This window comes from Hemitrygon akajei, chromosome 12, assembly GCF_048418815.1.
Source record: "Hemitrygon akajei chromosome 12, sHemAka1.3, whole genome shotgun sequence".
Lineage (NCBI taxonomy): Eukaryota > Metazoa > Chordata > Chondrichthyes > Myliobatiformes > Dasyatidae > Hemitrygon > Hemitrygon akajei.
In genome coordinates, this window is record NC_133135.1 from 98418195 (window position 1) to 98434382 (window position 16188).

The 16188-nt window shown below is 40.7% G+C and overlaps 1 protein-coding gene across 1 annotated transcript in view; it reads right to left on the minus strand.

Moving 5' to 3' along the window:
• LOC140737314 (probable voltage-dependent R-type calcium channel subunit alpha-1E) overlaps positions 1 to 16188 on the minus strand; it is a 619860-nt gene that overhangs the window by 326226 nt on the left and 277446 nt on the right. The window contains 1 exon segment of the mRNA XM_073063744.1: positions 6885 to 6988. Within this exon segment, the coding sequence (XP_072919845.1) occupies positions 6885 to 6988 (104 nt within the window).

Below are 16188 nucleotides of genomic sequence, written 5' to 3' on the forward strand. Positions count from 1 at the left end.
TCACCACAGAAGGAGATGTGCCATCTAAGTCATGGTAATGGTAGGGAGATCTTTGGAAACATCTTCTGATATCAATCTGCACTTGGAGGGTCATAGTCAAGGATTATCTGCATGGCTCTGCTGAGGGAAGATACTCTGTGATTAACTTGACTGAGGTTTTCAAAGAGACAACTAGTTATGGAGATGAGTCTGGTGTGATTGATGTAGTCTAAAAGACATAACTCAAGACTCGCATTAAAAACTCACATGGGGTAGAGGCCATGTAATCCACAGCCATTTGGCAAAATTAATGATGACAGCAGGAAGAGAGCAAGCAGACTGTAATAGTGGAGAGATTTTGTTCTGCAATTGAAGGCTATGACATATAACAGAAGGGAAGAATTGGGTCAATTAATTTGACTGAAACTTTTGGAGAGGTTGTATTTGCAACTGGAAGCCCCTGTCCAGTGCTGTTACGCAGGATCAGCCTAATAGTTTTATACATTATTCATCTGAACGTGAATGTGTAAGGGTGGTCTTGGGCTACATATGATATGAACATTTGGTAAAATGGGCAGGGCACTAGCAGATGAAATGTAATCCTGAGAATATAAGGACTAAAAGGCCAGGATATATATAATGAATAGTAAAATCCAAGGAAACACTGAGGACCAGAGGAACCTTAGTGCATATCCAAACACCCCTAAAGGGTAGCAGCAAGGGGCGATAAGGTGGCTATGGAAGTATACTGGAGAGGGAGGAGAGGAAACTCACCAGTACGCCGTCTGGGATGGAGCACTTCAGCTGTGAGGAAAGGCCAGATTCAATGGGCTTGTTTCTTGGAAAAGAAATGGCTAAAGATTTCCTGATTCAGGTATGCAAATCGATAAGGAGCATAGATTAACATTTTCTAATAACAGTATCATCTATGATTAGATGGCATGGGTTTCAGCTAAGGCTTCAGTGGCCACTTTATTAGGCACACCTGCACATTAAAGTAAAAATCTACTCAGCCAATCATATGGCAGCAATTCAATGCATAAAAGCCTGCAGACATGGTCAAGAGGTTCAATTCTGGTGCACACCAAACATCAGAATGGTGAAGAAATGTGATCTAAGTGACTTTGACCATGGAATGATTGTTGGTATCTCAGAAACTGTTGACCTCCTGGCACTTACAAACACAATAGTCTCTAGAGTTTGTGTGTGGCAGTTCTGTCGACGGAAACACCTTGTTAATGAGAGAGGTCTGAGGAGAATGGCCAGACTGGTTCAAGCTGACAGGAAGGCAAAAGTAACTTGAATAACCATGTGTACAACAGTGGTGTACAGATGTGCATCTCTGACCATACAACACATCTAACCTTAAAGTGGATGGACTATAGCAGCAGAAGACCTCAAACATACACTCAGTGGCCAGAATGTACCTAATAAACTGACCACTGAGTGTATAACATAGCACACAGTCTACGATATTGTGCCGGCATATCACCCTAATTCCATCTATTCCCTCCTATACAGTCCATAGCTCTCCATTGTTCATACATTAGGGATTTGTATATCTACATAAGAAGTTCTGAATCTATAGAAGAAATGGGCACCATGGTAGCGCAGTGGTTATTGTGATGCTATTACAGCTCGGGTTGAAGTTCCATCTCAGCACCATCTGTGAGGAGTCTGTATGTCCTCCCAATGGGTTTTCCCCAGACGCTCCACAGTCCAAAGACATACTAGTTAGGTTAACTGGTCATTGTAAATTATCCATAACTGGTTAGGTTACATCAGGGTTTTGGGATTTTCAGTGGCTTGATTTTCAGCTGCTTGAAAGGTTGGAAGAGGCTACTCCGCATTATATTGCGAAATAAAATTAAAAATAAATCATTTTAATGGTTGATTGAAATCTGGAACGCATTTCCTGAGGCAAACAATGTGAAAAGATTCAAGGATTAAAGGATTTAGATAACCACTTGAAATGCTAAGGCATTGTGCTGACTGCTAGAAAATGGAATTGGTATGGCCAGTGGTGGGACAGAGAGCCTGTTTGGTTACAGTACAATTACCTCTCAACATGTTCTGCCTCTTGCAAGGATTTACAGTGTGTACATGTTCACTTTGGTCTCCCTGCTGCTCCAGACTCATAACTATGTCATTTTGTCTTTCACGCCTCTCCCTATTTTTATACCAATGTAATTGACCACATTTTTCTGTATTAAATTTCATCTGCCACTTCTCTGTCTCATTGTGTCTTCAACTATCAGTATTCTCCTTAGAGTTAACCACACCTTTATCTTTGTGTTTTCTACAAATTTAAAAATCTTACCCCAAACACCTGAATTATGGAGTCAGGAAGTTGTACAGTACAGTAGCAGGCAAGAAAGCACACCATGACCATGCTAACCCTTTTATTTATCTATACTAGTCCTATTTGTCCACATTAAAACCATGGTTCCTCCATTAACATAGCATCATAAAAGCAATGATCTCAGTGGCAACTCATGAAGAACTTCAACGTTTATCATCCACTTTCTTTGTTTTCTGCTTTGAAGAACTTCCATTGGTCCTGATACTGTGCCATCAGATAGCTGGGACTGTACATGCTTAACAAACAAATGGATCAACGTTTGTCTCAACTAAGTGATAGAAACTTGTTGTGGAACTAGAGCGGTCCACATCTAAACTCTTAAAGTCACATCTTTTATAGCAAGACAAGTGATGAATTTTCAACTTTTTCTATGACTTCTTCACAGAAATTACTGTTCAGTTTGAAAACTAACCACATTTTCTAAACAATGAAACCTGCTCAAGTTCAACAGCATTCTTGTGAATCAACTGCGTCCTTTCTTGTTTCATTAAGTAGAAAAGCCATTTTGAGTTCAAAGTGCTTCTAAATTCAACCTATTAGCACAGAATCAGACCCTTTGGCCCATCATATGCTTGCTGCCATCAAGTGCTTATCTTCACCAATCTCATTCACCAGCACTTGGTCTATAGTCTTCAAAGCCTTAGTGATTCAAGTGTTTGTCCTGATATTTTTAAATGTTATGAGAGCCTCTGCTTCAATCATCTTCTCAGGCAGTGTTATCCAGATGGCATCACCATCTGGTTGAAAATACTTTTCTACAAATACTCTCCAAAGCTCTTACACCTTGAATCTATGCCTTCTAGTTTCATTCATTTCCATTATGTTCCTTATTTTCCACCTTACGTATGTTCCTTACTATTTTCTAAACCCTTACGAGACTCCACAGCCTTCTGTACCCCAAGGAAAACAGACCACAACTATCCAGCCTCGTGTTGTAACTGTAATGTTCCATCTCATGGAACATCCAAGTGAATCTCCTCTACACCCATCATAGAATCATAGAAAAGTACAGCAGAGAAATAGGCCCTTTGGCCCATCTAGTCAATGCTGAAACGTTTAAACTGCCTACTCTCACTGACCTGCACTAAACAGGGCCAGAGCCTCCATACCCCTCCCAGCCATGTACCTAATCAAACTTCTCTTAAGTGTTGAAATCAAGCTTGTATCCATCACTTCTACTGGCCGCTCATTCCTTACTCTCACTACCCTCTGAGTGAAGAAGTTTCCCCTCATATTCCTCTTAAACTGTTTACCTTTCACCCTTAACCCATGGCCTTTGGTTGTAGTCCCACCAAACCTTGGTGGAAAAAGCCTGCTAGCATTTACTCTATCTATATCCCTTATAATTTTGTATATTTCTATCAAATCACCTCTCAACCTTCTATGTTCCAAGGAATAAAGTCCTAACCTATTGAAGCTTTCCTTATAACTTAGGTACTCCAGACCCGGCAACATCTTTGTAAATTTTCTCTGTACTCTTTCAATCATACCTGTAGGTAGGTGACCAAAACTGCACACAATACTCCAAATCAGGCCTCAAAAAATGTCTTGTACAACTTCAACACAACATCCCATCTCCTGTACTCAATACTTTGATCTATCAATGAGCCAGAAGCTTTTGCTATTCGTTTATAATGGCACCTGTGATGCCACTATCAACGAATTATGTACCTGTATTCCCAGAACACTTTGCTCTACCACACTCCTCAGTGCCCTACCATCCACTGAGTAAGACCTACACTGGTTGGTCCTACTGAGATGCAATCCACTTACTTGTCTGCATTAAATTGATCTGCCATTTTCAGCCCATTTTTCTAGCTGGTCCAGATCCTGCTGTAAGCCATGATAGTTTGCTCTCCACTACACCCCTAAGCTTAGTGTCATCCACAAATTTGCTGATCCAGTTAACCACATTATCATGACGACAACAATGGATCCAGCACTGATCCCTGCAGAACTCCATTAGTTGCAGGGTTCTAGTCAGAGCGGTAACCGTCTACTACCACCTCTGGCTTCTCCCACAAAGGCAATGTCTAACCAATTTACTACCTTATCTTGAATGTCGGGTAACTGAACCCTCTCGACCAGCTTCCCCTGCAGGACCTTGTCAAGGCTTTATTAAAATCCACTGCCTGGCCTTCATCAACTTCCCCGGTAATTTCCTCGAAAAGCTCTATTGATTGGTGTAACATGATCTACCATGCACAAAGCCATGCTGGCCATCATTAATCAGTCCATGTCTATCCAAATACCTACATATCCAGTCCCTTCGAATACCTTCCAATAACTTTTCCTGTCCTGATGTCAGGCTCACTGGCCTAAATTTCCTGCTTTATTTTTAGAACCTTTCTTGAACAGGAGAACAACATTAGCTATCATCCCTACCTGTCGCTAAGGATGACTTAAATATCTCTGCTAAGGCCCCAGTAATTTCTGCACTTGTCTCCCATAGGGTCTGACGGAACACCTTGACAGGCCCTGGGGATTTATCCACCCTGATTTGCCTCAGGGCAGCAAATACCCTCTCTGTAACCTGTATAGGCTCCATGATGTTGATGTCACTTTGCATCACTTCTATAGACCCTGCAACCCTCTCCTAAGAGGCAAAAGAGTAATTTAAGTTCTCTGTCACTTCTTTTGGCTCCACGCATGGATTACCATTCCGATCTTTCGGAGGACCAATTTTGTCCCTTGCAATCTTTTTCCTCTTAACATATCTGTAGAATCCCTTTGGATTCCCCTTCATCTTCTGTGCTAAGGTAACCTCATGTCTCCTCGTAGCCCTCCTGATTTCTTTCTTAAGTGGTCTCTTGCGTTTCTTACACTCCATAAGCACCTCATTTGCTCCTACCCATCTGTAGCTGCTGTGCACCTCCTTTTTAAACCAAGGCCTCAATATCTCTTGAAAACCAAGATTCCCTTCACCCATTATTTTTACCTTTTATTCTAACAGCTTTATACTCTCAAGACTTCACTTTTGAAGGCCTCGTGCTTACCAAATACACTTCTACCAGAAAACAGCCTGTCCCAATCCACGTTTGCTAGAACCTTCCTGATACCATGAAAATTGTCCTTTCTTCAATTTAGAATCTCAATTCGTGGACCAGGCCCGTCTTTTTGCATATTTACTTTGTAACTAATGCATTGTGATCACTAGATGCAAAGCGCTCCCCTACATAACCTTCTGTAACGTACCCTATATCATTTCCTAATAGCAGATCAAGTATCACACACTCTCTTGTAGGGACTTCTATGTCCTAATTAAGGAAACTTACTTGAACATATTTGATATACTCTATCCTAGCTAGTCCTTTTACAGTATGGGATTCCCAGTCAGTATGTGGAAACTTAAAATCACCTACTATAACAACCTTATGTTTCTTGCAATAGTTTGCAGTTCCTCTACAAATTTTTTCCTCTAAATCCCTTGGACTATTGGGTGGTCTGTAATATAACCCCCTTAATACAGCCATACCTTTCTTATTTCTCAGTAGCACCCATAATGCCTCATTAGACGAGTTCTCCAGTCAGTCCAGACTGAGCACTGCCGTGACATTTTCCCTGACTGGTAACACCACCCCTCCTGTTCTGTCACGTCTAAAGCAACGGAACCCTGAAATATTAAGTTACCAGTCCTGCCGTTCTGGCAACCAAGTCTCACTAACAGCAACAATATCACAACTCCATGCTCTGAGCTCATCTACCTTTCCTACGATGCTTCTTGCATTACGATGCAGCTCAGAACACTAGTCGCACCATCCTCAACTTTTTGGTTCCTGACTTCGTCTGAGGTCTTAACATCTGTCTCCACAACTTCTCCACTAACTGCTCCGGCACTCTGGTTCCCACCCCGCTGCAACTCCTCTTCTGCACATGTCCCAACTTCCCTGGAAGAGAGCTCAATGATCCAAAAGTCTTATGCCCTCCTTCCTACACCAACTCCTTAGCCATGTATTAAACTGTATAATCTTCCTATTTCTGGCCTCACTAGTACATGGCCTGGGTAGCAATCCTGAGATCACAACCCTGAAAGTCCTGCCATTTAACTTAGAACCCAACTCCTTGAACTCCCATTGTATGTGCAATCACATCTTAAATTCCCAAATTATCTTGACTATAAAAGTCAGTTAACACTCCAGCTAGATCTTTATAAAGCTGTACTCAGTGATCTTCAGGCTCCTCTATTCTAAGCCAAGACTAATAAGGCCAGCATCCAATAAGTTAACTTTACCACCCTATCGGTCTGTGCTGCTCTCATTAGTGAACTGTGGATATATATACTCTATGGTCTTTGTGATCTTCAATAATTCCTAAGAGTTCTACATTTATGGTGTTCATCCTGTTCATATTACATCTCTGGAACACAGCTCATCACACATTGGGTTAAAATCCCTCTGCCATTTCTCCACCCAATTTACCAGCTGATCAATATCTTTTTGCAGTCCTTGATCTCTAACTGTGATGTCAGTTGGACAATGTCTCTTCCTTTGGGTTGATAACATCTTCCTCCTTTTGAAGGAACATTTGAACTTGATGCACTTACCCAGACAACACTCCGAGAACAAGGTTCAACACAAAGAAGGAGCCAATGATGATGAGCGGAATGAAGTACAGCCAATTCCACATTGCTCCTAAGGCATCATCCGTCTGCAAAACACAAGAAGAAATCCCTTTACACCTGGACATCACAGTCACATGATATCTATTGCTCTTGTCTCATAGAATGGATTGGTGAAGCCCAAGAGCCAGGCTGGTATTGCACGGACCCCTGATCTTTGGAAGGAACTCCAAACTCTTTAATCTTCCTCACAACTCTACTATCCATTCGAGTTTGTCGCTGGCCACACATACACATCCTCCCCTAATTGCTCTTCCCAATAAAACTAATATGCCAAAGCAGAGCACAGCTTTGGCATATTATGCTAAAGATTCAGTTGCTGAGGTCCAGAAGCCAAAGTCAATCAGCGCACCGACAAAGTCGATCAGAATATCAATAAAATGGATCAGTATACCAACAAATTAGCTTAGGAGTGCCAAACAATCCATTGGAGGAGCTCAGTGGGTCAAGCAGCATTTGTGAGAGGAAAAGGACTGTCTATATTTTGGGTTGAAACCTTGCATACAGAAAGAAACACCAGAACAGTGGCAAGTCCTTTCCCCCAATGATGTTGCTTGACCCAATGAGCTCCTTTAGAGTTGTTCTAGACTCCAGCATCCAGTCTCATGTCTCCAGGAGAGTATCAGGCCCCTTGTCCCCTTGAAAGATCATGGCTGATCTGATTACAAATTCACTCAGCATTCTTGTCTACTCCCCTCTAACATTTCAACCCTTGCTCATCATGAATTTATTTTCTAGCATAATGAGTAAAAGCCACATGTCATGATGAATGAAATAAACAGCAGAACTCTTGATAATGAGCTTCTGATAATGATCATGACAGCAGACAGACTGAACCAGGGATGGAGACAGGCAAACCTGCTGAAGTGGGTGCTACTTGCTATTGGAAGAGCAGCAAAGGGAATTGTTGTATTCCCAACAGGGACATTGATCCACACATCAGTCATTTCCTGAAAACCAACACCCCAGGTGCCCAGGGGAAGAGATGTTGTTGATGGTGAGAGAGAGAACAGAGGTATAACTGGTGTGCTAAAATCTGTACTGGGTTGGGGGGCCAGCCTTTTCTGATGGTTGTAGTTACATAAACCCAGAAATAACCAGATCATTGGACGATTCATATGCTAAAACTGCACAAACACTTCATCTCTTGAAATGCAGCAAGTGCTCAGATGACCGTGACTCTTAATGAAGAGCAATTGGAAGCATTTCAAACTCTAAAGACAACATTATATAAAGCATCTGTATTGAAATCCTTAACATGGGTAAAGTGCTTAACCCCATACATCCACAAAACCATGGCAACATGACAGCATTTGACTCAAGAACATGGAGACAATTCTGCCACATTGGATAACACAGCACCAAGATGTGATTAGTGTTTGCGAGAGTACAAACAACCTGCCTGTTTTCAGTATTGTACTGTATTGATCAAATTCTAAATGTTCAAAGTCCTCCTTCAGCACACGCCATCCCGTCAAGTAACAGCTGTTTGATTGTCCACATGATCTACTGTTCTTGAAGCACCTAATATTTAGTGAGCAAGTCCAGTGATTCCAGCTACACTGCTGTATTTGGACATGTAGGACTTTGATAACCATGACTGTGCAAAGATGTTATGATACAAAACATTACAAAGAGCTGTTTCCTAGCTCCAAGGTGCAGGAGTAGGCCACTTGGCCCTTCGAGCCAGCACCGCCATTCAATGTGATCATGGCTGATCATCCACAATCAGTACCCCGTTCCTGGCTTCTCCTCATATCCCTTGACTCCGCTATCTTTAAGAGCTCTATCTCACTCTTTCTTGAAAGCATTCAGAGAATTGGCCTCCACTGCCTTCTGAGGCAGAGATCCACAACTCTCTGGGTGAAAAAGTTTCATGTCAGGCACGTGATCCAGACACCTTTCCCACGGAAAATATCAAGCAAGCCCCATGATATTGTAAGCATTTTGTAAGCATTTTGTAAGCTTCAATGAGATCTCTTTTTGTTCGTCAAAACTTGAAGACCAAACCCAGTCTGCTTAACATCTCCTCATACACCTTCCCATGAAGGACCTCATTCTATTGCAAGTGTAGGGACTGCAGGCCCATACATAATATGGTGGAGTCTTACCAGGGCTCTGTACAATTGGAACATGACAACATTGATTGCCTTCCTAACTGCTCACTGAACCTGCAAGGAAACACAAGAGACTGCAGATGCTAGAAAAGTGGAGCAACACACTGAAGAAATTCAGTGGGTCAGGTAACATCGATGGAGCAAAATGTATAGTCAATGTTTCAGGTCAAGACCTTTCATCAGGTCTGCCTCATTTAGCTTTCAGTGTTTCATGTAGAAGGACCTCCTCCAATCACCATTAAATACTGCACCTTTCAATTTCTTTTCTGCTAAACCTAAGACTTTGCCACATTATGAATATCCACTTTATGAATATCTTGCTCTTATTTTTTTTCAATATGGAGACAAAATGAAGGCTTCAGTGCTTGAAATAGTTCAAACCTGGGAACTTCAGACCAGTAGGCCTAACATCTGTGGTAGGTAAGTTATTTGAGAGGATTCTGAGGGTAAAGATAGACAGGCATTTGGAAAGACAGGTTGATTCAGGATAGTCAGCATGGCTTTGTGAATGAGAGATTGTGTCTCACAAAGTTGATAAAGTTCTTTAATGAAGTGACCAATGAAGTTCATGAGGGCAGGGCAGTAGATACACCGCCTATAAAAAGTATTCACCCCCCCCATAAAGTTTTCATGTTTTATTGTTTTACAAAATTGAATCACAGTGGATTTAATTTGGCTTTTCTGACACAGATCAACAGAAAAAGACTCTATTGTGTCAAAGTGAAAAACAAAGCTCTAAAAAGTGATCTAAATTAATTATAAATACAAAACACAAAAAAAATTGATTGCATAAGTATTCACCACCTTCAAGTCAGTATTTACTAGATGCACTTTTAGCCGCAGAGGTAGAATAGACTGCCGGTATCTTTTTCCCTATCAAAATGTCTAATACTTAAGATAAGGGGTAACTTTAAAGGTAGCTTTTTACACAGAGAATGCTGGATGCCTGAAATGTGCTGCCAGGGATGGAGGTGGAGGCAGAGACAATGAAAATGTTGAAGAGTCTCTCCCATTGGCAGATGAATATGCAGATAATGCAGAGATAAAGAGCTTGTGCAGACTGAAGGGATTAACTTCATTCATCGAACACATTGTGGACCACGGGGCCTACTCCTGTACTATACTATTATCTTTGGCAATACTATCCCCAGATAAAAAGATCCCCACTTCTCAGCATTGGGTATATAATACCACAGGAAACAGCTCATTAAATATATCGACAAAAACTGTTTAAATATAATGATGGCTGCTGTCCCGACACCCCTTTGGGAGAGAATTCCAAACCTCAAACCTCATGCATCTCCTGGGTGAGAAATGTTACTCGATGTGCATCTTCCCTCTGCTCCTTCTACTTTCCGCATTCAATCTACACCCTTGCTGATCCCTTTCAAAATGGAAACGGATCCTTCCTATTTACACAATTCGAGCCCACCATTATTTGATACACCTGAATTCTTTTCTTTTTACAATATTTTTATTCAGAAGAAAAAACAAGATTTACAGAGTGCAACATATAGATACATCTCAACATAAATTGTGTACATTCATATATTGTAATAAAATTGATCAAAATGTTATAGCATATCACATAAAGGTATACCACTCTGTAATCAAAAATTTAAAGATAGGTCATACATCATAAAAGAAAGTTTTTATATAAAAAAGTCAACCCCCATCAACTACCAAAGAAAAAAGCTGATGAATGATAATAGATAATTAGAAAAAAAACATATTCGCTTAAGAAGAGAAGATAGAAATATACATAAAAGTCTATGCACTGTTAAGCTTTATAAATTGGAAAAGTAATTTAGGAAAGGTCCCCAGATATCATAAAAAGATTGTTTTGAATTTAAGACTGAGCAGCAGATCTTCTCTAAATTTAAATACGACATAATATCATGTAGCCATTGAAGATGTGTAGGAGGGGTAGACTCCTTCCATTTAAGCAAGATTGCTCTCCTTGCTAAAAGAGAGGTAAAAACTAAAACCTGTAAGTTAGGAGTATTTAAAGTTATATCTTCATTTGCAATAATACCAAACAAGGCAGTAAGGGGATTTGGGTCAAATTGGACCCTAAAAAGTTGTGAGAAGGTATGGAATACTTCCCGCCAAAACTTTTCAATTTTAGGGCAAAACCAAAACATATGAATTAAAGAGGCATCAGCAGAGTTGCATTTACTACAAAGTGGAGAAACATTTGGATAAAAACTGGACAGCTTCTGTTTAGAAATGTAAGCTCTATGAACCACTTTAAATGGTAGAAGAGAATGACGGGCACAGAAAGAAGATTTATTAACCCGTTTAAGAATTTTATTCCATCTTTCATCAGAAATCTGACAATTTAGGTAATCCTCCCAAGCTTTTTTAATTTTACCTAAAAAGTCTTGTCTAGAATCAATCAACAAGTTATAGATACCGGTAATAGAACCATTAACAAAAGGTTTTAAATTTAAAAGATCATCCAGTAAATTTTTATCAGGACCTATAGGAAAAGTAGTTAATTGGGAACGTAAGAAATCTCTAATTTGAAGGTATCTGTAAAAATGTGTTTTTGGCAGAGCAAATTTAGTTGACAATTGGTCAAATGAAGCAAGAGATCCTGAGATAAACAGATACACCTGAATTAACTCTTTCCTCATTCTCTTCTATTCCAAAAATAACAATCTTTCACCTTCTACAGACTTACAATCTCATAATTCTCCTCTCTATCTTTCCAGTGAAATCTCACGCTCCCTGCAACACAATGACCAGAATTTATGCTTCAGCTAATAATGGAACGTATTCTGTATGTCTTTTTGACCACTTCTTTCACCTGATCCATTACCTTTAAAGATAATAGGGACATAAAATCAAAAGCCCAATTCATCATTCTCCCTTTATCCCAAGAAATTGTACTTTTTTGATGTGGACTTTATGTACACCAACCAACACAGTGGGCTGAAGGGGTTGAGTCATTCAATGGTCCTCATATTACCGCCTCTACAATGTCTATAAATAGTATTCACTCACCTTGGAAGTTTTTATGTTTTATTGTTTTATAACATTGAATCACTGTGGATTTAAATTTGGCATTTTTTGACACTGATCAACAGAAAAAATCTCTTTCATGTCAAAGAGAAAACAGATCTCTGCAAGTCACATAATTAGTTAAATGGAGATCACCTGTGTGGAATCAAGGGGTTTCAATTGGCAAAAAATACAACTATAGCTGGAAGGTCCAACTACTGGTGAGTCAGTATCCTGGCAAAAACTACACCATGAAGACAAAAGAACACTCCAAGCATCTCTGCAGAAAGGTAATTGAAAAACACAAGTCAGGAGAGGGATGCAAGAAAATTTCCAAGTCGCTGTATATCAATTAAATCAATTATCGAGAAATGGAAAGAACATGGCACAGTTGAAAATCTGCCTAGAACAGGATGTCCTAAAAAACTGAGTGACTGTGCAAGAATGGGACTACTGAGAGAGGCCACCAAAAGACCTGTGACAACTCTGGAGAAGTTACAACATTCAGTGGCTGAGGTGGGAGATAGTGTGCATAGAACAACTGTTGCCTAGGTACTTCAATAGTTGCAGCTTTATGGGAGAGTGGCAAAGAGAAAGCCACTTTGGAAAATAAAATCTCACATGAAATCTCAGCTAGAGTTTGCCAAATGGCATATGGAAGACTCTGAAGTCAGCTGGAAGAAGATTCTATGGTCTGATGAAATGAAAATTGAGGTTTTTGGCCATCAGAGTAAATGCTATGTTTGGCGTAAGCCAAATACCACACCATCAAAAACACACCATCCCTACTGTGAAGCATAGTGGTAGCTGCATCATGCTGTGGGGATGCTTCACTGCAGCAGGCCTTGGAAGGCTTGTGAAGGTAGAGGGTAAAATGAATGCAGCAATATACAGGGAAATTCTGAAGGAAAACCTGATGCAAGAGAGCTGCGACTTGGGAGAAGATTTGTTTTCCAGCATGAGAATGACCCCAAGGATACAGCCAAAGCTACACAGGAACGGCTTAAAAACAACAAAGTTAGTGTCCTGGAGTGGCTGAGTCAAAGTCCAGACCACAATCCAATTGAGAATTTGTGACTGGACTTGAAAAGGGCTGTTCACTCTCAATCCCATGCAATCTGACAGAGCTTGAGCAATTTTGTAAAGAAGAATGGGGAAAAATTGCAGTGTCCAGATGTGCAAAGCTGTTAGAGACCTATCCACTCAAACTCAAGACTGTAATTGCTGCCAAAGGTGCATCTACTAAATATTGACTTGAAGGGTTGAGTAATTATGCAATCAATTATCTGTTTAGCAAACTGTAATAAATTTAGTCCAATTTGTAGAAATTTGTTTTCACTTCGACATGGAGTCTTTTCTATTGAGTCAAAAAAAAGCCAAACTTAAATCCATTGTGATTCAATGTTGTAAAACAATAAAACATGAAAACTTCCAAGGGAGGGTGAATACTTTTTATAGGCACTTTATGGTCAGTAAGGCCTTTGTTTAGGGTCCATATGGTAAGCTGCTATGGAAAGTTAGATTGCATGGGATCCAGGGAGAGCTAGGTAACTGGATACAGAACATATTTGATAGTAGGAAGCAGAGAATGATTGCAGAAGGTTGCTGTTATTAGCGGAGTCCAGCAATTGATGATCAGTGCTGGGGCCACATCTATTTGTCAGCTATGATTTGGATGAGAATGTACAGGCATTATTAATACATTTGCAAAATATACAAAAATAGATGGTGTTTGTTGACAGTGAAAATTGTTACCAGGATTTACAGAGGGTTCTTGATCAGTTGGGTAAATGGAAAATAGAGTTTAATTTGGATTAATGCAAAGTATTGCATTTAGGGAACTCAAATGAACTCTCAAAAGGACATTCAGAGTGAACAGTGGGGTGTTGGGAAGTTTGTAGAAAAGAGGGACCGAGAAGTACATGGTTTTCTGAAAGTGACTTCTCAGGTAGAAGGGTAGTGCAAAAGGCTTTTGGCATGCTGCCTTCATCCGTCGGTCAGGGCAGGGAACAGAATTTGGGATATCATGCTGCAGTTCTACAAGATGTTGGTGAGGCTGCAGTTGGAATATTGTGTTCAGTTTTAGTCACATTGCTGTAGTAAAGACATCATTAAGCTAAAAAGAGTTCAGAGGAAAGTTACAAGGATGTTGCTAGGACTTGAGGGAGACAGGTTAAGCAAGCTGAGTTTTTATTTGCTGGAGTTTAGAAAATAGACAATAGGTGCAGAAGTAGACCATTCGGCCCTTCGAGCCTGCACCGCCATTTTGAGATCATGGCTGATCAACTACTATCAATACCCGGTTCCTGCCTTGTCCCCATATCCCTTGATTCCCCTATCCATAAGATACCTATCTTGCTCCTTCTTGAAAGCATCCAGAGAATTGGCCTCCACTACCTTCCGAGGCAGTGCATTCCGGACCCCCACAACTCTCTGGGAGAAGAAGTTTTTCCTTTACTCCGTCCTAAATGACCTACCCCTTATTCTCAAACTATGCCCTCTGGTACTGGACTCTCCCAGCATCTGGAACATATTTCCTGCCTCTATCTTGTCCAATCCCTTAATAATCTTATATGTTTCAATCAGATCCCCTCTCAATCTCCTTAATTCCAGCGTGTACAAGCCCAGTCTCTCTAATCTCTCTGCGTAAGACAGTCCAGACATCCCAGGAATTAACCTCGTGAATCTACGCTGCACTTCCTCTACAGCCAGGATGTCCTTCCTTAACACTGGAGACCAAAACTGTACACAATACTCCAGGTGTGGTCTCACCAGGGCTCTGTACAAATGCAAGAGGATTTCCTTGCTCTTGTACTCAATTCCCTTTGTAATAAAGGCCAACATTCCATTAGCCTTCTTCACTGCCTGCTGCACTTGCTCATTCACCTTCAGTGACTGATGAACAAGGACTCCCAGATCTCTTTGTATTTCTCCCTTACCTAACTCTACACCATTCAGATAATAATCTGCCTTCCTGTTCTTACTCCCAAATGAAGGTGATCTTCTAGAAATGCTGAGGTATAGTGAATGTACAGTATTTTTTCCAGGGTTGGGGAAGCAGGAACTAGAAGGCATAGGTTTCGGTGAGAGCAATAAGAACCCAAGAGGCAACTTTGCCACCCAGAGACTGGTCAGTACATGGAATGAGTTATGAGAGGAAGTCATTGAATGGGTACATTATCTACTTGGACAGCTACATGTATTCAAAGTTGTTTCATATGATTTCCAGTGCACAAGAGTAAAGGACGACAAAATAAATGTTACTCTGGATCCAAAGCAGCACAAAACAATACCCATTAAGACAAAAAATACTATCAATATAAATACACACGAAAGCTTGTATACATTGATTATATGTACATAGAGTGATAGAAGGCACAGGAGTGTCTGTACATAATGTGACTCTGAAAGGAAATTATAAAGAAGCGGTGGTTGCAGGTGTAGAGGAGTGCATTAGTTGGTAGAGGTGTTGATCAACCTTACTGCTTGGGGAAAGAAACTGTTTTTGAGTCCAGTGGTCCTGGCATGGTGCTATGTAGCTTCCTCCCTGATTGGAGTGTGACAAACAGGCCATGTACAGCGGGATGGGATCCTTCATGATATTGCTGGCCTTTTTCTGGTACCTTTCTGTATATATACCCTTGATGCCAGTTAGACTGCATAGGCAGTTTTCACTATCCACTGTAGAGCCTTCCTGTCTGCTGTAGTGCAGTTTCCATACCGTGCAGTGATATAGCATGTTAGGATGCATATCTGTGCAGGTTATGAGTATTGGGGAGCAGATAGCCCCCCTTCTGCCTCCTCAGAAAGTTGAGGCATTGTTGAGCTTTCGTGATTGCGTAGGATGTGTTCCGTGATCCAAGAGTTTGAAACTGCTCACAGCTTCCACTGCTGTACTACTGACGTACAGAAGGGTGTGAGTGGTGCGAATTCTCCTGGTCTATAACCAACTCCTTTCGTCTTGTTGACATTGAGGAAGAGGTCATTTGCCTGGCACCGGTTTCTCCCTATAGGCTGTCTCATCATTGGTGATATCCAACTGTCATCAGCAACCTTGACAATGTGAATACTTGGTTGTTGGCCATCAGTCATATGTGTTTAGGTAT